Below are 24,199 nucleotides of genomic sequence, written 5' to 3'. Positions count from 1 at the left end.
TGGCTGCATGTTCGGGGGGGAGTGAGGACAAAGCGCTCGTTAAACCCAATATGGCGCTATACCACAAGCGTCGGGGCCCGACGAACTGACCCATCAAGGGGAGGGCCCTCATCTTCCAACCACCTCTCCTGCTTCGCGTGCTTCACCTGTCGCCCCATCTCAGCAATCCGTCGTCAACGCCCTCGCAACAGCCTTGCTCTCGCGCTGATACTCGGCGGCAGGCTCACCCGGCTGGCCGTCTTCGCTCCTTACTCTCCCTTCTCCCAGCTCACCCTATCCACGCCGCACGCCCGACACGCAACACTCACGTCGCACCACGACGCATCCCCCGTAATTACACCCACCACCACCATCACAACAACATCACGTCCATCGCATTCCCCTAATATACCACGCGCACCATGTCCGCCATGATGGTTCAAGCCCCTTACGAGATCCGGACCGGCGGCGACGGCAAGAGCAAGAAGCAGAGCATGGCCGAGCTCAAGCTGCGACGCCTCACCGAACTCAACCAACGCCTGCGGGAGGACCTCGAGCGCCGCAGGATACCCGTGTCCGAAGCCGCATTAGAGTACGTTTAGGACCAAGTCGCATTGATACCGCGAACAGCACGGCTAACCACGACCGGCAGTCTCATTGCATTCACGGATAAAGAGCCAAAAGACTGGATGGTACCGTCACGATGGGGAACGGTCAGTATACGCGCGCCTCTTGTTATTTGTTCGCCGCTCTAACACACACCCAGATTGACAAGCGCGACGACCCCTACGCGCCACAACAAAGCAACGGCTGCTGCATCGTAATGTAAACGACGACGAAGATGCAGATGGTCATGTCCTTTACCGGCGTTGTGCGGGGCCCTTTTGACGGCAGAGTCTGTTTTCTTTTACCCTTTAGGAGGAGGTTGATTAATACCCAAGGACCCGGTGTGGCCAAGTCTCGCGCAGTAGTCCTGGGAGCGAGGCAATCGGACGGGCCATGTACTTTTCAGCAATGTGTAAATTACTCGGATACGGAGCTCGCTGCTGTTGATGTTTGCAGCGCAGCGCGCGGGGGTTTTCAGTCTTTTCTTATAGTCGGTCACGGCGGCTTTCTAGGTTCTACAATCACGAGATAAAAGCACTCTCATAATTCATTCTCCATCACTTCTTCACTTTGGACAATGAGATATTTTCTTCAATCGGTTATCAATTCACACACGATGCATGGCTCCAGTAAATCAGTTCCTCTCTCCAACACAAACAATTGCGAGAGCCTCGATTCGAGCAGTCGAGGCGATCTGGACAGGCGGGAACTTGCTGGAAGGGGTAGGTGGCTACATGCTGCTAGGGCAAACGAGATTAACAAGGCGCATCACCATGGCGTCGCGCTCCACCGGCAAACAGCCGTAGTCAGTCGCGCTACAGCCCAATCGACCTGGCCAAAACAAAGGTTCTCTCCATCCAACCAGACACCTTCACGTGTGGCTGCAGGACGAAGCAATCACCGTCTGCTGTTTGCACGACCAGCTGACTGGTGCGCCCATGTCGAGGTAATGTATAGCGTACCAGGATGCATGTCAATAGCGAACGAATGCGACGCAGCTGGCCTGCTCGCCTACGCCTCCCCCGGCCGAATGTATGCGGGACCGCACTATTGGCCGACTAGTTCTGATGTCTACCAAAATACCGCCCATCTTTGCCTTTTGCATCCAGCCCGTGCCTAATTCATCGCTGCACCTGCGCAGACCCTGAACCGCGGCCCAGCACTGTGAATCGAGTGAATGACGAGGATATTGCGCAGTAGCTTTTGTTGCAGCTGTACTCCAGGGCACACTTCAGGTTGCTGCATGCATCCCACGCGCGCGAGTCAAGTCATCTGTGAGACTCTGGTCAACACCACGCGGCCAACATGACGACCAGAGTGAAGGCTGAACGTCAGGTGGGCGGGTCTGTGAATGCTTCGGCGGCACATGATAATAGGCTGAGGACGCGAGGCCAGGTTTTGCAAGCCGCAGTTGGCTGTAACCCGCGCTGAATTCGACGTGCGCGGGCGAACTGCCCCCCCAGTCTTATCAAATCACCGTGGGGGCCTACCACCCGGGCTCTTCTCGTGCAGTGCCTCGTCCTGACCCCGACGACACTCTCTTCAGTATTCAGTGGAGAGAGCGACGCCAGAGTCACTGCCAGCCATCTGCACTGTCGCCAAACGCGACTGCACCTTGGACGCGCACCAGAGAGAACACATGTAAAGAGACGCAGCAACCCGGTCCCAATTCCGCGTAGCCCCACCCGCGCCCATCTTCGCGACGGCAATTTTCTCTCTCCCCTCCGCCCGGGGTCCTGCGGCGACGATATGAACAGCTCGACGGCTCAGTCCTGGAGCGCTGCCGAGCATTTTCAAATGGACCCGGCCACAGAGGACTTCGCCGGCGCTGAATTCATCGACTTCGACAATCTAGACCTGCACTTCAACATTGACGGTTACAGTCACGAAGGACCCGCCTCTAATGGCAATCAACTCGCCGATCTGACCGAGTCGCTCAATGTCCACCATCTCCAGGGCCAGTATCCCCCGCAACTTCCCCAGGACCACCGCGATGGCGCCAACGGAGGCCAGCAGGTCCAGAACTTGGGTGGTCATGGCATGTCGCAGCCCACCAACAATTTCTTCGACTATGGCATGCCCGCGTACAGCCAGGCCGGAACGCCAGCTTTCACACAGACCCAGGACCAAATATATCGCCCACACCAGGGCGTCCCGCCCACGCCTAATAGCATAGAGATGCATGGCGACCCTCATCGCTATCTCACGCAATTGGACCCTCACCAGCCGCTATTCGACCAGAGATACCATATGCGCAAGGACGATGCGGTATGTCGGATTTGGAAGCTACCACAAAACCCCACTGACCCATATAGACCTTTACCCCACTAGTTTCGCCCGCAGTGACGCCCCACGACGCGCGCTTCCAGATTCCTGACTTCACCGTACCAGGAGCCTACTTCAGCCCACTCACATCACCCGCCCTGAATGCCCAGAGCCATCAGCATGCGCATCAGCAGTCGCAAAATACGACGTCTGGGAGTTCCACTGGACATTCGCCCATCGATGTGGATATGGATATGTTGGGTGAGCCTGCCATGGTTCCACAGGAGCAAGGACGGAGGAGTCTACGGAGTACCAACAAGAGGAACGCACCACGGGCAAATGCCAACGGCCGCGTACGACAGTCCCCCATTGTGAAACCTAACCGGCGAAAAGCAACCGTTTCCTCGCTCATCCCACCCAAGGAGGTCACCGAACTCATGCAGGAAGCGCGGTCAATACGTCCGTCCACCAACGGGCTGGATGTGCCAAGGACTCGTGAGAGCTCAGAGACGGACTCTATATCTCCCGAGCCTATGCTGTCTGAGATGCGACCGCCACCAAAGCCCAGTTCTTCAACAGCTTCTCCTGCTATGCTTGCCCAACGCAACAGCCAGAACGGTACTCCAGCCACTCCAGCATCCCTCATGCGGATACAACCCTCGCCCGACTTTAGTGGCTCTCAGGAAGCACCACCAATGCTGGAAGATCTTACCCTGCCAGAAGCTTCTCTAGACCGGCCGGGCCTATCAAGATTGGACACAGCGATACGGAATGAGGATGGTGACACGTCCCGTGTACGGAAAACGCCCAAGTTGAATCCTCTGAGCACACCTGGAGCCTCCATGTCAGCCAGGCCTAGCCCGATGCTAGACGCCATGTCGACCCCGACAAGCCCAGCCTTCTCCATGACCAATGGCAAGAAAGACCTGAAGCCAGCGCGCAATCCCAAGAAAAGGAACAGCGTGAGCTCGAATCTTGTCAGCCCCGCTCTAAGGCCTAAGATCTCGCCCAGCATAAAGCCTCTACTACCCGATGGTGGAAGTGGTAAGTATCTTCTTAGACCCAATTACTTTATCTAATCTGACTTTCAGCAGGCGTCACCGACAATACCCACGCCCTTCTTCTGGCATCCAAGTCAAACTACCAGAACATCCTCGATGGTACCACAGTCCCCGGCGTTGTCTATCCCACATCACTCTCCACCAACCTCACCTCCAAACGCACGTCTCACAAGATCGCCGAGCAAGGCCGCCGAAACCGCATCAACATGGCCCTCCAAGAAATGCAAGCGCTCCTCCCTTCCCCGCAGCTCGGTGCCATCCCAGACGCCAAAAGCCCTGAGACCAACGCGCAAAACTCGAACAACTCCAAGGCAGCCAAGGTGGAAAGCGCCATAGAGTACATTAAACAGCTAAAGCAAGAAGTATCCGAGCGGGATGACTTGATCAACAAAAAAGATCAAGAGATGGATGCACTGAAGAAAGAGCTCGCGGCGCTGAAGAGGACAGGGTCAGAGGCAGCGACACCCGAAGCAGCTGCCCAGCTAAAAGCTGAACCGTCTTCCAGCCCGAATACCGAGAACGAAACTTGACGAAGATTTATGGGTGATGAAATGAGTTTTTTCTTCTTTTTTCTTCCTCAATTGTTCTATACCTTGACATTTGATGCTCAGGTTTTGAGCATCTGGTCTACTTATCTATTCCCCACATGCTACGTTACGGACGGACCACTTTTTGCTTCCGTTTCAAAAACAGCAAATAGCTATAGTCGACGCAATTTACCGACGTCTCGGTTTTTGTGGCGTAGCATGAACCCGCGACGGGGCCTATGTTGCATTTATTGTAGATGCTACATTGTTTATTCGATGGTTTAATCGGATTATGGGGAGTGAGGGAAGAGTGTGGTAGTAGTAGTATGCGTAAGATGGGCATTCAATTGTTTGTTTGCTTACTTTGCTCGCGGGCTTGCTTGCCTTTTTAGGAGGTAAGCATTATATCTTGTCTCCACCTTGTTGTGGGTGGTGGGGTGGGTATACGAGTGTTTGTTTGGACGGTAGAAGTCATAGTACAATACACGAACAAAGTACATTTGAGCCAGAACCGTGTAGCTTACGCGGGTTCTGGGTAATATACTGAAATGTTTTCGAATGTCTTGGAATTATTCGTCAACGTCTTTTTTCTTTTCCACCTGCTTGAGAGCTCACTCTTGAGCAACTTGGTTGTTATTGATCAGGAGGCTGATGATTGTCTGTGTATACGAAGCCCTGGCTGTGTTGATGTGCATTCGACGGGCATCGTGTTATTTTATCAAGATGGGAGTTACTACGGATGTTGTAGTCAACGATATTTAAAACCACGGAATCATCGATTACCTACGTCATCCCTTATATATCAATATTCTTCTCTACTTACTAGTCGAACCATGTACTCATTATTCAAAGCCCCCGTGTTATTGTACCTATCTTAATATACATATACTTAGAGCGAAGGTAAGATAAAAAAAAACTAAAATCATTATCTGTTCTTACGCTTGAGGAAATAGATGGAAATACAGCGTACACATACAAAACAGCTTCGTTGACTTACCCTCTGTTAACCTCTTCTTGCAAACAAGAGAAGATTACTTAAGATAAGGTCTTGTTGTTTTGAAACAGAAAAGTGCTCTTCATAACAATAATTCGATAACATAATACCAACACAATCCATCCTAATAAAAAGGCGTCGTTACCTCGCTCGTATTTATCACTAAACAATTCTGCTACTTTACTCTCTGTACCTTCTTTTCTACTCTGCTACGCAACTTACAATTCTCCAATTTACTTAATGTATATGCTTATCTCTACACCTTAACACATGTAAACTCAACATAATACAGCAAAATGACAATAACACCCACAAGAGCCGTTGAAAACATAAACCTCATTCACTACACACCCAGCCTACACCACCCCTAGAACATACTCTATCGTCTCTCTCTCTCTCTTTCTTCCTCATCAAACTAGCCCAAGACAGCGGCACTATTGATCTCTCTCTCTCTCTCCTCTCTTCTCTCGATCCCTCTCTAAATTCACACATACACTAAGTTTCACCTGGAGAAAGAAAAAAAGGAAGCAGAGGTCCTTAAGATACATACACCTAAAGTAAGAGAGACATCGTACATCGTCCGTCTACGCCCCCCTCACCCTCCCAAAAAAAATATCCACTAACAACTTCATGCAATGTACATGCTCCAACGGGTAGTGTGTGTGTGTGTGTGTGTGTGTGTGTGTGTGTATATTCGCATTTTAGTAATTGATTGCGTGGTCGAGACAAACCTCTCAAGTACCACGCTGCTCGAACCAAAATGCAACGATATATCCAAACAAGCAACTTGGTTCAAAAACCTCCAAGTGAAGCCCAAGGAGTCGTATTAATTCTGTTAGCTGCAAATCAACATATGCAAGACATAGCTACTCTCCGCATTACTATAGGGAGCATACCAACTACCACCTCAAACCGACGACAGTCACATCACTTTATGCCACATCACATCACACAACACGCATCCAAATCACCAAGATGAGAGAAAGAGAGAGAGAAAGATTCGCAAAAACCATATATTTCCAAAACACACAAGCAAAGCAGAAAACAAAACAAGAACGAGCACACCACCATCACTCATCCCAACCCTTCCCCCTCTGTTCCCCGTCTCCAAGCGCAATGGGCGTGATAGCGAACTAGATAATTGTCTCGTCCCTTTATTTTTCTGGTTCGTCCCCGGAAGTGCGGCCTCCTTGGTCGAAAGAGGAATACCGCCATCCCAACACAGAGACTGAACTAGCCGCACACCACCCATCGCAAACCCTTCGAGTCTAACCAGCCAAGCTTCAGCCACGTACACACACTCTCTCTTTCAGATTACAATTTGACAAATCGTCCCCTTGTTAAGCTTATTTACCTCCCCACAAGCTGGCAGACCATATCCGAAGGGGGAAACGCAAGGAAATTTACTAAAAACCGCAGGAAAGCACAAAAAGGGGGGCAGGAGGGGTAATTAATGCGAGGTGAAAGCCGTAAAATGTCAAACAAAGATCAGTCATCAGCTGGAAAGCTGCCCAGTAAACGCGAGCCGTGCAAGACGTTCCAAGATAATCTGTTGGCTGTTGATCCGGAAAGAGTTGAGATGTGTTGCTTGCAAACCGAACTGTTATGCCAATTTGAGATACCGTGTAGGTCGAGCTTCCAGTGATATGAGATAGTCGTCAGAGACCCTTGGCCGTAGTAGATGCAAGACAGTAAAATGTCTTTCTAGGTCCGTATGAGGTGTCTGACGAATGGATCCCACGAACTGATCAAGGAGCGACGCCGTCCAAAATGTTGCCAGGACGGCAATGCCGCATTTCCCATTCGTTGTGAGTGCGGAGCCGAGTCAGAAGAAGCGGTCACGCAAGAGTTGAGATGACGAATCGAAAGCCGCATCAAATCAGTAACCAGATGCATACTGGTCCCCGCCACGCTTATTGGCCGAACGAAGCTGCCTGAAAGAAAGAAGAAGGTTAGTAAGATCTGTATCTGGCGTCCCCCGCGCTAAGCGTTCTCAACACCAAACGCAAAGGAGAGGGTCCCTTACGAGGATCAGATATATCGAACTCACATTCCGGTGCCCTCCTGGCGTGCGTTGACCGGACCGCGCTTGGTGCCAGCTGCTGTGCCAGCGTTGGCAGCAGCAGTGGTGGTGACGTGGCGTCCGCGGCCCTTGTCGTCTTCCTCGCCCTGGCCCTGGTTGGCAGCCTGGGCGATGGCCTGGGCGTTCTTCTGGTACTTGTAGACGGTCCAGTCGAATACGTAGTCGTACTGGAAGCCTTCACGGACGAAGAGATCGCGGAAGATCTTGCGGAGGTACGAGTAGTCGGGCTTGTCATCGAAGCGGAGGGAGCGGGTGTAGTTGAGGTAGATGGCGAACTCGTTGGGGAAGCCACGGCAGAGGACCTCGGTGGGGGTGGTCATCTTCTTCTCCATGATGCGGTCGTATTTCTGCTTCTTGGTGGCCGCCTTAAGACCCTGCCAGGGAAGGGATCCACGGCAGAAGTAAAGCATGACATAGCCGAGGGACTCCATGTCGTCACGGCGGGATTGTTCTATAGACGTTAGTTTGTGAAGTCGAATGAGATGCGGGATACATACCGACACCCAAGTGAGTGTTGATACTGGCGTAACGGGCGGTACCAGTCAAGTTCTTGTTCTCTCTGTAAGGGATGTGGAAGTGGGTCTTGGGATCGCGGTACTTCTTGGCCAGACCAAAGTCGATGACATTGACCTGGTTGCCGCGCTTGCCAATGCCCATGAGGAAGTTGTCGGGCTTGATATCGCGGTGGATGAAGGACTTGGCGTGGATGTACTCGATGCGGGAGATGAGCTGGTCGGCAAGGAGCAGGACAGTCTTCAGGGAGAACTTGCGGTTGCAGAAGTTGAAGAGGTCCTCAAGGGAAGGGCCGAGCAGGTCCAGGACCATGGCGTTGTAGTCGCACTCGGTTCCGAACCAGCGGACAAAGGGAATGCCAACACCGCCGGCAAGCGACTTGTAGACGCGGGCCTCATATTCGAGCTGGGGGTGCTTGGCCTTGACGCTCTCGAGCTTGATGGCAATCTCCTCACCAGAGATGATGTTGGTACCTACACACGTCAGCTGGGCTGGTCATGGCGACGGTGGGCGGTTAGCGACAACGACGTACCGAGATAGATGTCACCGAAACTGCCGCTACCAATCTTGCGGCCGATTCTGTATTTGTTGCCGACACGGAGGTCCTGTTAGTGTGTTAGCCCAAGGTGCTGCAGAGACGAGCCTATCGGCCGCCATGGGCGACAGCAAGCGGGGTCGGAGCGTACCATTGTCGTCATGCTTGCGGCCGGTTCAACCTTGAGGAGGCTGGCCTGTGGTGGTGGTGGAGGAGGTGGTGGTGTTGAGGGGGGTGGGTCGTCTGTTGTGACGATGGGGGCGCGGCGGTGTTTTGAGGATCAGCCTGCTGCAGTGGACCGGTCAGTATGAGGCTTTAGCCAACAAGGCGGTGAGTAAGCGGAGCGGGCAGCCGAGAAACGCTAAGAGAGACAGTAGAAGCGTGTTGACCGACAGGTAAAGGAAGTGCCAGCGATACAGGTGCGTGGTGGTGGTGAGAGACTGCGTCGGGCACGGGAAGCAGAGGGCGGAGCCGAGTGATGAGCTGGGCAGGCAGGACTTACTGTAGGGCGTGAATGAGCCCAACGGAATCACGACGCCAGGGGGGGTTTTGTGCGGGCTTGAGGGGTGTGGGCGAGGTTTGCTCTTATGGCACAGGATGCTAAAAGACAGCTGCAGGGCACAGAACAGCGGAGAAGCCTGGTCAAACAAGCACGCTGCGGTCGTGGTGCTGTATCAAAGGAACGCAGACGGAGAGGTTGCAGAAGGACCACCTGCCTTCCAAGGTTGTATTCGGCCACTTTGCTTGGCGCGCTAGACGAGCTCTTTCACTGCTGCTGCCGCTGCCCGCCGCCGTGTATCAAGCCTGCGGTCCGCAAATCTGATCCCTGGGCCGCTCGGAGGAATCGCTACCCAGATCAGCGCCGTTTGCGTCTTGGGATTCCGCACATGTCCAGGGTGTCACTGTCAAAATGCCACTGCCCGTTTCAAATGCCGTCGCCTGCTGCCCCAGCATGCGACTGAGCCACACCTCTGCCCCCTTTATGCATTATGCGCCAATCTGAAGTGCTTCTCAAATACTTGTCGCGTCCATGGCGCTAGATTCAACTTTCACCACCAACGTCCTGCAGCCGCCTCTACAAGACTGGTAGCGACTCGCGACGTGCTTTTGGATACGAAGCAAAGGAAAGCATCGGTCCCAACATTGACTCCCTGCTGTGTCGTCGTGATGTCACAATTGCGAGATGCTTCAGCACCTTTTACATATGCAGGCTGACCGAGTGCGCTATACTGGGCGAACCACCACGTCACACGTATCTGGCCGCTTGTATTCATCTACACTTTCAACCTCTCACAGCAATTATGAACGTGCGAATCCCTAAGAGTAAGCTATAGGTAGACCGCAGTGTGGCAGAGCTCGCGTTGCGTCTGGAGGTTAGTTGACTAGATTGCATGGATCCAGTCGCATCTTTGAACACTGCCTCGGACGCTTGTAGAACTCGGCAACACGGTCTGCATTCGTGCTGCGCTTCAAGGCAAGCTTAGACACCCGCGCGTGACCAGAACAATAGAGCAAGAGCAATGCTATCTTCGTGATGGGGTTGATTTGCCAAAGTCTATACAGCCATCTCAGTAAGAGATCTTGATTGATCTTCCGTCCCCGCGGCTATTGTACACTGCCTCCTAAGGCACTCGCATGCCCAAAGACCGCTCCCCATACGATGAAGTATCACACTTAGTGGTTCGGCGCCTGGTTCTTGACGGCTGGGTTGCGCGGGTCGTTCTTGTACTCATCGGCTGTGCTGGTCAGCTTGCGAACATGGACCAAGCTGGCTGGCTGCGTCTTTCGGATGGGGATTACGCACACTGGGCCATGGCGTTGGCGGCAGAGTTGACACCGTAAAGGATGACAAGACCTGGTACGTTTGTTAATCTTATCCTCCTACAGCAACCCTTCGCTTCTTCATGTTCTCCAACTCTTTCCAATCCCACACGGTGTGATTTCCCCAAATCTTGTTAGGTCCAAACAAAGTCGCGCGACGTACCAGAGACGTAGAAAGGCCACATGGGCTTGGCTGTAGGACTTAGGTTAGCCATCTTTTCGAGCTTCACTCTCCACTCTTTGCGTGGTGCAGGCTAACATACCGATCTGCGCCGGGAACTTCCTTCCGAGAAGAGGCATTGTGACTTGTTTTGGAGGGGCAATGGATCGATTGACGGTTGCGGCGAGGGATGACGGTGATGGCGGTTGAGCTTTCAAGCCGAACGACCGGAACTTCGATATCCTTGGCGTCTGCGCACGGATCCTACAACTCGCAGGTAAACAACCCCGCGACATTCCACTCCACTCACCACAGTAGACCCTTGCTTGTGCTACTGAAGACACACTTGCTATCATGGCATTGGAGGGATGCGTGGGCTCGCTGCGCAGTAGCATGCAATTGCTCGATTCATCCATCAACATACTAGATCAAGGTGTGAGCGACTTTCCTCGACTAGCCAAAGTACTGCAGACAACACGAGTGAGTACAAGTCAAAGTATCCCGATGCATTCGCCCAGCTAACCTCGTCGCAGCACTTTGAACTCATCTCCGAGTCAGATCTCCAGACCGCGCAATCAGCACTCCTCTCAGAGATCCGCCCTGAAGTCGACAACCTCCTCAAGCGCGTTGAGAATTACTTGGACAAACTGGAACGTCGTGAACAATCCCTTATAGCCAAGTGCGATCTGAACGAGGGCAGACTTGGACGTGACAACAATGGTGGATCGGGTTCTCGACCGGCAAGTAGGACCGCACAGAGGAGTGGGGGCAAGACCATCAGCGCGCAGCAGGAACTGAGGATGAAGACATTGAGGGCAAAGAAGGACAGGCTTAGCTATGCCGTGGAGACGCTGGAGTTGCAAGCGAAGCAGAGAGAGAGGCAGTTGCGGATGAGCATGGCCGCACCACAGCAGTTTTATGACGATTAATGTTCGCCAAGTTTGAGCATCAAGAAGCATGAGTTTCGTCAAGCGTAACGGGCTGGACATGTTCTTGGTTTTGCGATTAAGATACCCCGGAGTTATTGAATACAGGCACTTCATTGTACTACACCCGACCTTAGAAACTGAGTGAACTTTGGTATCTCATCAACCTCTTATCTGCGAAGGGATTCAGGTTTTAAAAGCTGTGTCCTACAAACAAACGAACTTCTCCGTGTTATTACCGTGTTCAAGTTGAAATGGTCACTGGGAATGCTAACCGCCTTGGCGGTACCTTTTCGGCTAATCCCGAGAAGAGCCCGGGGCCGCAGAAACTCAACCTCGCAGAACACCCAACTTTCGACACGCATTGCCATTGCCCCACCACTTCGTCCATCATGAGCTCCCTCCGCATCGCCCGAGCCGCCCTCCGCGCGAGGCCCGCTGCCATTGCCCGCCCCATCCAGCGCAGAGGGTACGCCGAAGTCGCCAACGACAAGATCAAGCTCTCCCTAGCTCTCCCGCATCAGGTACGCCATACCAGCCGTCGCGACGTGTGGGGGAATGCATCTAGCTGGAACTATCGTTGGAAACCAAACGCTAACTGATTATCGACAGTCCATCTACAAGTCCCAGGATGTGTATGTCCCTCGAGACCCCGGCCGATCCCGCAATGCGAAATCGCGAAAACTGACATGAGACTGTTTGTAGTGTCCAGGTCAACCTCCCTGCGGAAACCGGTGACATGGGTGTTCTGGCAAACCACGTTGCCTCCATTGAGCAGCTGAAGCCCGGCCTAGTCGAGATCATCGAGGAGCAGGGTGGTAGCAAGCAGTTCTTCCTGTCTGGTGGATTCGCTACCGTGCAGCCAAACTCTGTCCTCAGCATCAACGCCGTCGAGGGCTACCCATTGGAGGACTTCAGCGCCGAGGTACGAGCCATCACGCGGCTTTGGACAAATAGCGACTGATACGGGCATAGGCTGTCAGGAACCAGATCGCCGAGGCACAGAAGATTGCCAGCGGAAGCGGCAGCGAGGCCGACATTGCTGAGGCCAAGATCGAGCTTGAGGTGCGTATCGTGGGCGCAGCCACACAGCAAGCACTGACATGACATAGGTCCTTGAGAGCCTCCAGGCTGCGTTGAAGTAAATGTGTCAGTAACGTTCCTTGAGCACGGTATGCGTGGTATGTATAGTAGCAATTGCAGAGCATGCGTGCTTTCCGCGCCCAAAGAATAGAAGGAGCTCCATGAGGTGACCAAAACACCGCGAACCTCTTCCAGTCCCGTTCTCTCTAACCGTCTTCCACTACAACCTGGACTGAGTGCACTTGGATCCACCAGCAACCCTACGAGCTACAAATTACCTTCATTGCTATCGTCTCATCTGTTTGTCTTACTTCTTTGCACTCTATCTTTGCCCTATCTCTAAAAGCGTGTCTTACCTTACCACAGTAATTCCAGTTCTCTTTACATACAGTCACCAATCAATCCAAACACACAGCATTGCCATTCCCGTATCGACGAAGTATAGTACGATAGCTTAGCGTCCCATGCCCCGAGGCTTCGACCAACCCACGTCAAGTTCTGCTTCCCGAGCTGCCAATGCGGGAACGCGCGAGCAGAGCCAACAACAATCGAACATAAGGATTAGACAGGGTAGATTTGAAGCTCCTGCCACAATACCCGGAGCTGGAGAAGCAAAGCAGCCATCCCTCACAGCATCGAGACGCAAGTCTGTTAACCCGATAGCTTCGCCGCTTCCACAATCTTCGAGAGAACCTCCACCGTTTCCAGCTGGCCGCAGATCACCTGCCTATCTACAAGACAAGAACCCCCACGGCCAGGTCTTGGACAGGATCGAACATCCCTATCGTGAGCCCAAAGCAGAGACAACAATAGCGGTCCCATCTGCCCAGGCTGGCTCCAGTAGCGGTGAACGATCACGCGCGTCTGGTCCGTCTGACTCCAAGACACGACTTCGGGCTTATGAACTAAAACAAAGCGATCCTATGATAGCACCTTCATTATCAAGGCCGTCCAATGTTCCCCAATCAGTTCGTTCTGCCAAGGACTTCTTCGAGACGAGAGCCTCTCACTACCCGTCAACACCCCTTCCTCCACCTTTAACAATCGGCGTCACCAGGAAGAGCTTTGCGCCAAAGAGTCAGCCTCCGAGTGGTGAGTGTGCTCCCACCATCACGATCGGAACAGCTACACCCCCCGTGGACATGACTGATTACAAGGAGCAATATGACCATGATGTTGAACAAGAGTCCATGGGTCGCCGAAGGTCCACAAACATCTTTGCGGGCACATCTGAAGACGCCAGGCCTTTCGACATCGACTTACAAGCCGCAAGTGACAGCTCTGCGCAAGAATGTATACCTGAGGAGCCGCTTGCCGGCAACGTAGAGCAAAGATTAGTTAATAAGTCAGATTCCTCTGACGAAGTTGTGAGACGCCTATCCACTCGCAGTTCAGTACCAGCTGCTGAGACCAGAGAAGCCAAGAATCCGGATCTTCAGTCGCAACAGGAGGGCAGACGTGCGAAGTCTGGTCGCAATCTTCGAAGAACTTTCGAGGAAGACCAAGGAACTTCCCCCAAACGGCTTAGGCGCAGTGGATCATACACTGCTTCTTTAGCTGAGATCAGCGATTCTTCAAAGGAACCTATCGATCGTGTCGCTGAGTGGACTCCGAGCACGGATACTGAAACTTCTAGCCAACAATTTGGGAAGTCTGTCAATGTTCGCAGGCGAGCCGAGGAGATCGTATCAAGGAATCTTGGCCACGACGGAGCTAGTGACGTCAGTTCTTCTCGACGAAGCACTATGTCAGGTCCGATCCCAACAGCCAACATTGGTGTCGAAGAGAAGTATCATGAGATTGAAGTACCGGACGACGTCGACAACCGACAAGGTTACGGACGTCGCGTCACGCAAGACTTTGGTTTTCCGGGTGCAAGAATCAAATCACACGGCACGAACAGAACTAGTAAACCACTTCGAGACCCTGGTAGTTGGACTAAGCGGGCGTGTAGTCATTTCTCATACATGGGTAAAGGCGAGCATCGCGATCATGCACAGCAGAAGATATGCCGGCAATGCTCAACTCGAGCACCACCGCCAAAACAAGTGCCAGCTACCCAACGGAGAGAACGCAGACGCGCCTTGTCTGAATCCTCAACCTCCACAACCTCTTCTTCGAAACCACTCAAAGATGATATCTGTCGCAAGCAGAGACGCCGTAGACATCACTCTGAATGTATACCATACGACAAGTGCGGGGATGCATTCGCTGACGAGTTGGGCTACATTATCGACAATATCCTCGAAGAGCATGCAAACACCTTGCAGTCTATCATCAGCAACATCAAGAATAGTCAGCCCAGTCTTAATCAGCTTCGACGAGTATCTGGAGACCTTGTTCAGCGATGCCGTGCCAACAGCTCCTGGAGACAACGCTGTCAATCATCTTGCCAAAAAGATGATGATTGGCTGCTCCTTTGTCTATATATCCCACCCAAAACGGCAGAAAAGCTTAACGTGGGATCTACTGGGCAACTGAAGCCGAACCTCAACGACCCTCGTTCCAGTTTGCGCGAAGCATTACAGTCGATACCTGACCTTGTCGACCTGGTCAATTCTGCAGCCGATGATCTTGGCATCGATCTCGAGCGAAGGCCTGCGGTGACCGATGACGACTTGTTTCGCAATGCCCCTTACGAAAGTACGCCTCGGGAATCTGTCTCGTACCATCCAGGAGTCTCTTTGGAAGCTACAGAAGACAAGACGGCTGATGAAGAGCCGCCCACCGAAGACAGTTGGCTATAGCAAACACGGAGACATCTGTCCGAGCTTCCAGAGGCGCGAGAGCAGCTTATGGACGAACTAGATTCGATTGCTGGAGATCTTGACGTCCGGCTCCAGGATCAGCAAGAAGGTGAGCAGGGGGAAGAGCTCATCGTACATCCTGTACAACGTGTACTCAGTAGAGCTTCTGTTGGCGCCTCGCCCGAATCTACTTGGCATGAGAATCCACCTGCCGATTCCAACACTGCTCACGATTACTATGACGACGAGTCATCTGTCGAAACTGCGCAGCGTATGCTTGAGAGAATCCCCACGCGTCTCTCTAATGCACCTACTTGGCAGAGAAAAAGATCTACCGGCGCTACCATCGAGAATTTCGAGGTGGGTCGCCCAAATGATCATGAAGAAGAAGCAGTCGCAAACCTTATACAACTCGTACTGAGCCGAGAACCCACTGGTGTGTCCAGCAAGGTTAGACTGTCGGAGTCCAAGCCGGTCGACTTTGTCAGCGGAGATGTCCTCAGCACGGTCAATGACAGTATTGATCAAAGGCGACTTAGCCGCGCACTCACCCGCATCTTCAGCCAGTCGAAAGAATCTCCATCTACCACTCGAGAGCCTTACCAAGCCGAAGACGTTTCGCCGGAGGAGATCTAGGAGGTGCTTCGAGTGGCGAGAGACGAGCTTCCAGCTGCTGTTGCTTCCATCACCGCCGTTCTACAGACATTACCAGGTACTAACTACGAGCCTGCTGACGAGGTCAGAGATGGTCCAGAGCTGAACGAGCCTGCCGAGTCGATCAACGAAGCACAATATAGCCCGCAGTATGAGACAAGTGAAGATTCTCAGATCGAACAGCAATATGAGACTCAGCTTGACCAACAACGCGACGAGACTGCGTCTGACACTTACAACGACGGCCGCGGTCTGACTCCATCGCCTTCCGGGTTTAGTGTGCCAATTCCAGACCCGTATGATCAGGCACATGAGCCTGAGAATTACTCAAGCCGAGAATTGGATGCTGAAACTCCTACCACGCACCAGGCGGACACTTCCTTCATGCTAATGGAACGCGCAGCCGTCATAGAAAGCTCTGAGACAGCTTCACCTGTTCGGAGAATGACTACAAAGCGCTTTGAACTCGAAACAGAGCACCAACGCGATGCATTGCCGCAACGGGATCCTTATACAGCGGACGAATCAGATACCCGCGCCACGGTGGTGGGACGTTCAGCCGTTTCCGAAAGGACTGATTCAACACCACTTTCGGGAAGGGTGACTGTGAGGGACTTGGCCGCAGAGTCGGAGCAGAGTATCGATGATGATGAACCTGTGTTTAAGCACTCTACTATACCACTGTCGAGACAACCAACGGTCCGGCTGGAGTATGGGAGCAAGACCAGTGCCACACCAACGGTTATACAAGACGACAGAAGGTTTTCCTCCCTCATTACCTCAGATCGTCTCCCAAGCCCAGAGATCGAAGAATCTCAGGAAACACAGCGCTTCGCTAGCCAACAGCGCTATCCGACCGTGCAGCCCATTGCTAAACTTGCGGAACAGGCTACAAGAACGATTTCTTTCGTGTCTTCTGAGCCTACTCCGCCTGAAGATCTCGCTTCTCAACTGCGACGAAGACTTTCTGAAATTGAGATTGCAATGCCATTGAGTGATTCTGCAAGTCGGCCGATATCACCAGAGTCACCGTCGGCGCCACGCATCATCACAGGTCTATCGCCCACAGACTCGATTAAGATACCTTCCATAGAGACTGTAAATCGCATGTCTACTAGGAAGGCCACTCTGATGCGCTCCCGACAGCCGACGTTTAGAGAGCCAGCACGTGAATTTACACCTCCAGCACAGCGGTCGCCCGATGAAGACACGCTCACAACACTACCACAAATGCAAGTCGAGGAACTGGTTCTATCACCAGTCACTTCAATATCGAACGAATCAGAACAAGTACAGTTTTTGTCTCTTAATGAGCCGACAGCAACTTCTTTGAGAAGACTGACTACAAGAGAGTCTGATCGCACAGCGACTCCACTAGAACCAGCGCCTCACGAGGAATCTCTCCCTGTTGTTGAAGATCAAGAGCCCAATTTTCTTCCCCCCGTACAACGGATTCGCAGGATGACTACAGTTCATGCTGAGCCGACCAACGTTTTTTCGAGAAGAGAATTGGCGAAAGAGTTCAAGCGTAGTGACACTTTCTCACCAATACAGCGGGTTCGCCGGTCGACTACTCTAGTACCGTCTCAGCAGCGGCGAGCAAGTACACAGTCACCACTTAACCAAGGGAAAGAAGATACACTGCCTTCACCGCCAATACAGCAGACACGCCACCAAACGACTGCTGCGCCATTTTTTGAGCAGCGGAGGACAAGCACGCAACCAACACTGATACCAGAGCAAGACCAATCCGACTTCTTACCTCCGGTACAACGCATCCGTAGGAGTACTACCGTGTTGACAAAGCCTGAGACGGCTCGCGAATCATCACCGGTAGTGCAAGAGCAAGATGACTTTGATTTCTTATTGCCGGTGGAACGCATACGAAGAGTTACCACTGTCTTGCCAGCTGCAAAGAGGCGCACGAGTACGGTGGCGGAGCGCGCGATGTCCCCCGAATTGTCACTATCTTTGGAAGAACGTGGATCTGGTTTTTTTAGGACTCTCACAACGCTTGTTGAAACAGGCGGACTTCTGTCCGGTTTTCCATCTCATGAATCGTTACAAATCCTCGATAATGATGAAGATGAGAATGAGAATGAGTCAGAGTTCTTACATCCAGTAGAGCGAATCCGCAGGGCAACTACTGAAGTACTACACGAGCAGACACAAGGAACAGAAGAGCTTGAGCATGACGCGACATTCTATGAGTCCGAAGATCCTGAGCAGCTGCTGCCGGTCGGACGAGAGGAATCTGGATTTCAAACTCTAGTTGAAAGGATACGTCGAACCACTTCTCTTTCGCCGGCCTATCAGAATGAGCTGCTTCCATTTCAGCAAACCCATCGAAACACTACCGTGTCGCTAGCGGAAGACGGGGAACCGGCTTTCTCGCCTTCCGTAGAACGAAGCCGTCGAGCTACTACTGGTTTGGCAGCCGAGCAGCAGCAAGCAACGGTAGCCACTGAACAGGATGTTGTCTTACCCGAGTCTGTATCCCGCAAACAGTCGCTAGTTGGAAAAGAAGAAGACTCTGAGTTTGCGCCTCAGGTACAACGCATTCGCAGAATGACTACTGTGGCGCCGGCCGAACGGCAGCAAAGTACTCTACAGCGTAGGCATACCGAATTTCTGCCAGAGCTGGAGATTACTTCAGAACCATCTCCCAGCGATGAGGATGAATCAAAGTCGCGACTCCAACCGGTTCGCCGAATAACCACTGCGCCACCGGGTGTACAGCAATCCATGATAGAGCCAGAGCTCGGTTCGTCAGCAGAGCTGGATTCTCAGTCTCCAGTAGGACGAATTCGCATGTCGACCACTGTACAACCAGCCATTCAGCGACAAGTGACAGTTGACCCTGGAGCCGATGCTCTGCTAGTAGAGCTAGGTTTCAATGGTGCGTTCCCAGCCATCGATGAAGTGACCGAGCTTCAACCCGCACCCAGGAGCATTCGTGGATCGACTGTATCACCAATTCAGCAAATGGCGGGGGCTTATCCTGGCACTCCTACTTCCAAGTCTGGATCTCAGGAGGGGACTCCGGTTGTCGAGGAAGAGTCCGAAGTCCAGCTTCCGGTTGAACGCGTTCGGCAAGCAACTGATATACAGTCGGTCGGACGGCGACAAGAGTCTCGCATAGCGTCACCGGTCATTGAAGAGCCTAGACTCGAACTTTCAATAGAACGAATACGCCGAACGACTACTGTACAACCGGCTTTTCAGCTGCAAGACTCTTTCAGATCTACTTCCGAGTCTTCCACATCTTCTCCAGTAGGAGTTGATAGATCCGAAGAGGCTGAGTTCCAATTTCCAGTCGAACGTGTTCGCCGGACAACCACTTTACAACCAGGTGAACAACTACAAGAGTCTAGAACAGGTTCACTAGTACCTAAGGACGGCTTTGAGTTCCAAAAGCCGGTGGAGCGAATCCGCAGAACAACCACCGTGGAATCGAGTGGAAAGCGGCAAGATTCTTTCAAACCTGCTTCCGTGTTTCCCGATACTTCTCCTGTAGCAGAAAAGGTGCTTGAACAACCCGTCTCATCTCGCGCAGCTTCACGCCAGCCTACCTTTCAAGCTCGCCGGACAAGTACGATGCCGCCAGCTACCGATTCTCATCATCTGGCTAGATCTATCTCATCGCCGGTTTTAGAGGACTTGGCAGAGGGGCCTTCTGCCTCGCGTATTGTTTCGCGCCAGCCAACGCGAGCGTCTCGTACAAATACAGTGCTATCAGCTGTACCGCGGAACGGCTCTGTTGAACTCGACAAGTCTCCCTTCTTGTCTCTGCCAGAAGAGGGCGAACCTTATCAAGCCTTCTCACGTCAGCCCACGCGTAGGGCAACCATCCGTGAAACTGAGGCGAAAGCTCTTCCCTCATCTGAGACCCCATTGGAGATAGAAGACGTTCCTGATCAGATCACCTTGTCGCGTTCTGCCTCACACCAGCCTACGCTCAGAGAGGACGTCCTCGCTGCATCCGAGACTCAACAGGATCCACCAGGAGAAGGGGAAGGGATCTTAGCAGAGCCTCAAATAGATGCAAGAAATCTAGATCACCCTTTCAGACGACAAACAACTGACCTAGCAGACGCGACACTTAAAGAACAGCTTACTTTGGGTGGCAGAACAACGACTACCCGTGTTCTGTCACGTACAGAGTCTTTGGCATACCAAAGCCCCGAGTACAACAAGGAAGTCCCGCTTGATGATTTCACCGAATTGGAAAGTAGAGACGTTCTTGAAACAACTCACGGTGTTGATCTCAAGGAAGAGACCGATCAGGTCGAGAAAGCACGCACTACAGATTTGGTGTCTGACACGGAGTCTTTCGAGCCTTCCATCTACCAACGGATTACTGAAGAGCCGCAGCATGAAGACAATGATTCTCGAAGTCAAAGCAAAACTGGATCACCCGAAGTTTACGGGAGCAAGGACTTGATTGGGCAGTCTGAGAGAGCACCGACCAACCACTTCAACCCAACTCTGGCGCCTATTGCGCATGCAGATGCTGAAGATCAGCTTGATCCAGATGTTCACTTCGAAAGACGCATGACGCAAGCTTCACAAGAGTTTCAAGCCAGCATACCACGGATATTGACGATACCTAATGGATCTAACCGTAAGCGAAGTAGCGACGCTAGAAACATCGTATCGTCTGCTACAGGCTTTGGGCCTGTGGTAAGCACTGAGGTTGAGAGTCAGCGCAATGAGAGCCCTCAGGTTGCGAGAAGAAAGACACAGATACCGAGTGAGCCTGGCACAGCAGATCGCAGACGCAGCAGTGCTGCTCCTGGGATCACAGCGCCCCCTCCAGAGATTATCAGTGAACAAATGAAAGTCGGGATGCAGTCTAGAAGCCCTAAGCAAAAGCCAAGTAAGGGCGCAAACTACTCGCCTGAGCAGCAATATCCACCGGCACCAGCATATCCATTACGCGAAACGCCATCATGGACGAAGCCGGATACTCGTACACCATCACCGAAGCCGAAAGTCGAAAGCCCGCCCAAAAAGCGAGGATGGCTTGGTCTAGGGTCTTGGCCCAAGGAAGAGCTTCTAGAATCAGAGGTAGAAAGCCAATCTCGTCGACCTAGTCAGCCTGCCCTCAACTCATCATCTGTCCAGCCCTTTCGGAATGCGGCACCTGGGTCACCAGAAGTCCCAGGGGGAACGCAAAAAAGGCAAAACAGTTATCCAAGCCAGCCCAGACAGTCTGTCTATCGTCGAGAACCAGATGTCATCCCTCTGCGAAGGGCCGACACTCGGTCAAGGCAAACCTCCGTCTACGCTCACAAGGACGACTACTACCCAATCACTCCAATCCTTCCAGACCGCGTTGACGACGATACGCGGCCACAGTCCTCACCGTCTCGAAGGACCAGCTACTCCGTCCGTCGAACAGCTTCAACGAATGAAACCTTCCGTCAGGACGAACCAAAGCGGCAGTCTACCCGTCGGTTTTCGTCGAGACCCTCTCAACGCGAATCGCGGCCTCAGCAAGCTCTTCGTACATGGACGGATGTTTCCACCCGCTCCCAAGCACCTGAGGTCCAGACTTGGCCGGATAATGAAGTTGAAGTCTCTCGCACGGCTCAAGGATCGGACAAAGAAGAGGTCCAAAGCCCAGTCCGTAGAGACGTCCGCAGACCAACCAAAACTGGAACCTCAATCGCAAAAGAAGAAACATGGCCTAGAGAAGGTACTCAGTCGCCGGAAACGCGACGGAATCTGTCTCAGGTTCCCCAGAAAGAAGGTCCGTCAGATGAAGGAGAGTCGAGTCGATCGCCAAGCAGGATGTTGGAAGTGCCTAGTGCTCAAGCGCCGCAAGAGCAAGCGCAAGAGTCAACAAGACGACCAACGGCTCAAGGAGGGGAGTATAATATCACTAGAGAGGAAACGAAGATGGTCTTGGGATCCAAGGTCTCGAAAGGCGAAGAAGACAACGCCATTCGCCGTAGCATTGATAGACCGCGTGAGCAGTCCGTCGACGACAACGCCAGATTTACCAGCACAGTTGACCTCACGCGTCCAAGAAAATCACCAAAACCGCCCACCAGAGATGAAAGCAACCAAAGAAGGCCTTCAGCATCAGATGCAGGAAAAGAGGCAACCATTGCGCGAGAACACATCCGTCGATCAACCGCAGCACGAGCGCGAGACATCACGGCCTTCCAGCCTGCAGAGGAGGATCCAGCGATCGCCACAAGAAGGGCTTCATCATCAGTCAAGAGAACGAAAACACGATGTAGATCTTCAGCAATTGGGGAAGATAGAGCGCCAATCCCGGCGCGAACACCCACAGTCACCAGAACATCAACGCGAACGGCAACAATCCCATCGAGTGCCAGACAAGCAGATAGTCGAAGACAATCCACCGCCCCGAGAGCGGGTACACCAGTCTCGCGTGCGGCCTTATTCAACAACGAAGCGGAATCAATCAAAGCAAGAGGAGTTGAATCACCACCACAGCAAGAAGAACGAGGCCCAGCCTCGTCAGCCGCGGCACAAGCAGATCGGAGGTCATCCGCTACGCCCGGAGCGCGTATGGCAGTATCCCGAGCAGCTCTACCAAGATCAGAGACAACAAGAAAAGGAGGGGATGGACCTACTTCGCCAACGTCACAAGGATCCCTCGGTACAATCTCGCCAGTTCCAGCATCCAACACAGGGGCCAGTCAATCCGGGCCACAGCCAACGAAAGGTTCATTGGCAACGAACCAGCCAGCCGACCGAAGCCCAGAGCAGCAAACTCAGCCAGGCGCGCGAACAGATGTGAGTGATGTCAAACCAGCTCTCCCACGCCGTGTAACCTCATATGGAATGTACGAATCCAGCTCGAGTGATCCATATACTATGCCCGCATCCGGACCACGTAAGGCAGCCGCTCTCGCCTCTTCAAACGCCAATGCAAGTGCAAACGCATCACCAATTACCCAGCAGGTCGATCCTAAATCGTCACCGCTTACCCGTCGAGATTCACTGAAGCCACGGCGCAGTCCCACGTCGAGGATCTCCGAACTCTTTGGGCGCGACAAGACTGGCCCTGGGATTGGAAGCCAGCAACAGCGACAACAGCAAGCACCAACACCTGCAGCAAAACCGCTGGGTGCAGTCACGTCTGGCTTTGGGCTTACTTCTAGTCCAGCAGTAAAGGGGGCTGGGCCGGATACGCCAGCGAAATCGTCGCAAGTGCAGCAATCACAGGCCAAAGTCCAGGCAAAAGCTACACATGGAGGTGGTATGACCAATCTACTTAGAGGACGTTGGGGGTGGGGATGGGGAAAATGATCACTTGATGTTGTGTGCGCTGCTTATCTGTGAGTGATGGGTGGTAGGAGAATGATGATCTACTGTGTTATTACTTGAAGTATGGCGACAAGAGAGAACATGGATACTTAGACCTTGAATCAAATTCTTTGTACGTTGTCTTGCGCCTCACACACATGTGGCTCTGTAGCAGCAAGTGATGCCATGCTGAGTGGTCTCTGATTTCTCGAGTCGGTTATTAAGTCATTGAGAAAACAAACGTTGGGTGTACCTAACCTTACCCACCCCAACTCGACACATTCACCAGCCTAGGCTAAGTACATGCTGAATAACCACCTCCTCTGAATGCTTTATCTAGTGTACTTGTTAAAGCAATGCACGGTAGAGGTAGTTTTGGTGGGGTCTTAGCACAGCTGGGCCGCGAAACATGCACGTATGAACTAGCGGGCCAACGTTATCAAATTGCGACCTAGATACCAACTACCTGCATTATTTTCTACTTCGGATTACCTACAATAACACCTGGATCGAAGTATGTAAAGCTATAATATTAAACTTGCTAAACAAGCATTAAACAAATATGGCTGGCAATGATCCACCAACTCCGCACTCAGCGGAATTCCGCACTTCTGGCAACGTTAGTGCTTTCGCACTATCTACATATCGTGCGAGCTTTTATCCGCGTTTTCGCATTTGTCAGCGTCGACTACGTGTTCTGTAACCTCGGTGATGCATGCTAGTATTGCAATATACACTCTTTGCTAACTTAGGAGAGAGTAGATCTTTGGCTGTTCATTGACTTTATGTCCACCAGATTATCAATCTTTTGCGCTAGTTAATATCCGAGGTTTAACAAGCACCCCCAACAGAATTCATCAGACCTGAGAAAGCATGATATAAACCGGTCAAACAGAATGGTACTTTGCTGTGTCTCTTTCCTTAGGCTAGCTTTCTGATTGTACAACGCAGGAGTCTT

The 24,199-nt window shown here is 52.4% G+C and overlaps 7 protein-coding genes across 7 annotated transcripts; 5 read left to right on the top strand and 2 right to left on the bottom strand.

Moving 5' to 3' along the window:
• Nucleotides 1-401: 401 nt before the first annotated feature.
• On the top strand, nt 402-808 carry CC77DRAFT_923822 (G-protein complex gamma subunit Ste18/GpgA; the record flags this gene model as incomplete). Its single annotated transcript, XM_018533760.1, has 3 exons — nt 402-571; nt 632-692; nt 746-808. 3 exons carry the CDS (start codon nt 402-404, stop codon nt 806-808), a joined length of 294 nt encoding a protein of 97 aa, XP_018391110.1.
• A 1,412-nt stretch (nt 809-2,220) lies between these two features.
• CC77DRAFT_1068237 (phosphorus acquisition-controlling protein) lies at nt 2,221-4,503 on the top strand (the record flags this gene model as incomplete). Its single annotated transcript, XM_018529077.1, has 3 exons — nt 2,221-2,853; nt 2,901-3,891; nt 3,942-4,503. Coding segments are annotated over 3 exons (2,124 nt in total), but the record flags the coding sequence as incomplete, so codon positions are not given.
• Nucleotides 4,504-7,081: 2,578 nt separating this feature from the next.
• Nucleotides 7,082-8,829, bottom strand: CC77DRAFT_1802 (casein kinase I isoform epsilon). The gene is made up of 4 exons (XM_018530505.1): nt 8,715-8,829; nt 8,561-8,633; nt 8,013-8,501; nt 7,082-7,966 (listed from the first exon to the last, which is right to left on the bottom strand). Exons 1-4 carry the CDS (start codon nt 8,724-8,726, stop codon nt 7,479-7,481), a joined length of 1,062 nt encoding a protein of 353 aa, XP_018391108.1. The 5' UTR covers nt 8,727-8,829; the 3' UTR covers nt 7,082-7,478.
• Nucleotides 8,830-10,237: 1,408 nt separating this feature from the next.
• Nucleotides 10,238-10,684, bottom strand: CC77DRAFT_1055813 (hypothetical protein; the record flags this gene model as incomplete). Its single annotated transcript, XM_018527849.1, has 4 exons — nt 10,238-10,299; nt 10,368-10,418; nt 10,548-10,577; nt 10,648-10,684. 4 exons carry the CDS (start codon nt 10,682-10,684, stop codon nt 10,238-10,240), a joined length of 180 nt encoding a protein of 59 aa, XP_018391107.1.
• Nucleotides 10,685-10,820: 136 nt separating this feature from the next.
• CC77DRAFT_1015065 (DASH complex, subunit Spc19) lies at nt 10,821-11,579 on the top strand. Its single transcript, XM_018523953.1, has 2 exons — nt 10,821-11,024; nt 11,078-11,579. Exons 1-2 carry the CDS (start codon nt 10,899-10,901, stop codon nt 11,471-11,473), a joined length of 522 nt encoding a protein of 173 aa, XP_018391106.1. The 5' UTR covers nt 10,821-10,898; the 3' UTR covers nt 11,474-11,579.
• Nucleotides 11,580-11,844: 265 nt separating this feature from the next.
• On the top strand, nt 11,845-12,940 carry CC77DRAFT_977774 (epsilon subunit of F1F0-ATP synthase N-terminal domain-containing protein). The gene is made up of 5 exons (XM_018535978.1): nt 11,845-11,994; nt 12,083-12,105; nt 12,176-12,395; nt 12,446-12,535; nt 12,583-12,940. Exons 1-5 carry the CDS (start codon nt 11,863-11,865, stop codon nt 12,613-12,615), a joined length of 498 nt encoding a protein of 165 aa, XP_018391105.1. The 5' UTR covers nt 11,845-11,862; the 3' UTR covers nt 12,616-12,940.
• Nucleotides 12,941-13,017: 77 nt separating this feature from the next.
• Nucleotides 13,018-23,347, top strand: CC77DRAFT_1089671 (hypothetical protein; the record flags this gene model as incomplete). The annotated part of the gene is made up of 3 exons (XM_018529484.1): nt 13,018-15,289; nt 15,362-15,817; nt 16,013-23,347. The coding sequence occupies 3 exons, from the start codon at nt 13,018-13,020 to the stop codon at nt 23,242-23,244; spliced, it is 9,960 nt and encodes a 3,319-aa protein (XP_018391104.1). The 3' UTR covers nt 23,245-23,347.
• Between the last annotated feature and the right edge of the window lie 852 nt (nt 23,348-24,199).

The sequence above is a fragment of the Alternaria alternata genome (assembly GCF_001642055.1).
Source record: "Alternaria alternata strain SRC1lrK2f unplaced genomic scaffold CC77scaffold_1, whole genome shotgun sequence".
NCBI classification, from domain to species: Eukaryota; Fungi; Ascomycota; class Dothideomycetes; order Pleosporales; family Pleosporaceae; genus Alternaria; species Alternaria alternata.
Note: the sequence above shows the minus strand (reverse complement) of the source record. Positions and strands in the feature narration are given on the sequence as shown.

What these genes read in the sequence shown, in the direction of transcription:
- CC77DRAFT_1802 (XM_018530505.1), bottom strand. An exon ending in TTTCGGTGACATCTATCTCG is followed by an intron (nt 8,502 to 8,560) that starts GTACGTCGTTGT and finishes TGACGTGTGTAG; the next exon opens with GTACCAACATCATCTCTGGT. An exon ending in CAACACTCACTTGGGTGTCG is followed by an intron (nt 7,967 to 8,012) that starts GTATGTATCCCG and finishes TAACGTCTATAG; the next exon opens with AACAATCCCGCCGTGACGAC.
- CC77DRAFT_1015065 (XM_018523953.1), top strand. Translation starts at nt 10,899, where the DNA reads ATGGCATTGGAGGGATGCGTGGGCTCGCTGCGCAGTAGCATGCAATTG. An exon ending in AAGTACTGCAGACAACACGA is followed by an intron (nt 11,025 to 11,077) that starts GTGAGTACAAGT and finishes ACCTCGTCGCAG; the next exon opens with CACTTTGAACTCATCTCCGA.
- CC77DRAFT_977774 (XM_018535978.1), top strand. Translation starts at nt 11,863, where the DNA reads ATGAGCTCCCTCCGCATCGCCCGAGCCGCCCTCCGCGCGAGGCCCGCT. An exon ending in CCCTAGCTCTCCCGCATCAG is followed by an intron (nt 11,995 to 12,082) that starts GTACGCCATACC and finishes GATTATCGACAG; the next exon opens with TCCATCTACAAGTCCCAGGA. An exon ending in TGGAGGACTTCAGCGCCGAG is followed by an intron (nt 12,396 to 12,445) that starts GTACGAGCCATC and finishes ATACGGGCATAG; the next exon opens with GCTGTCAGGAACCAGATCGC.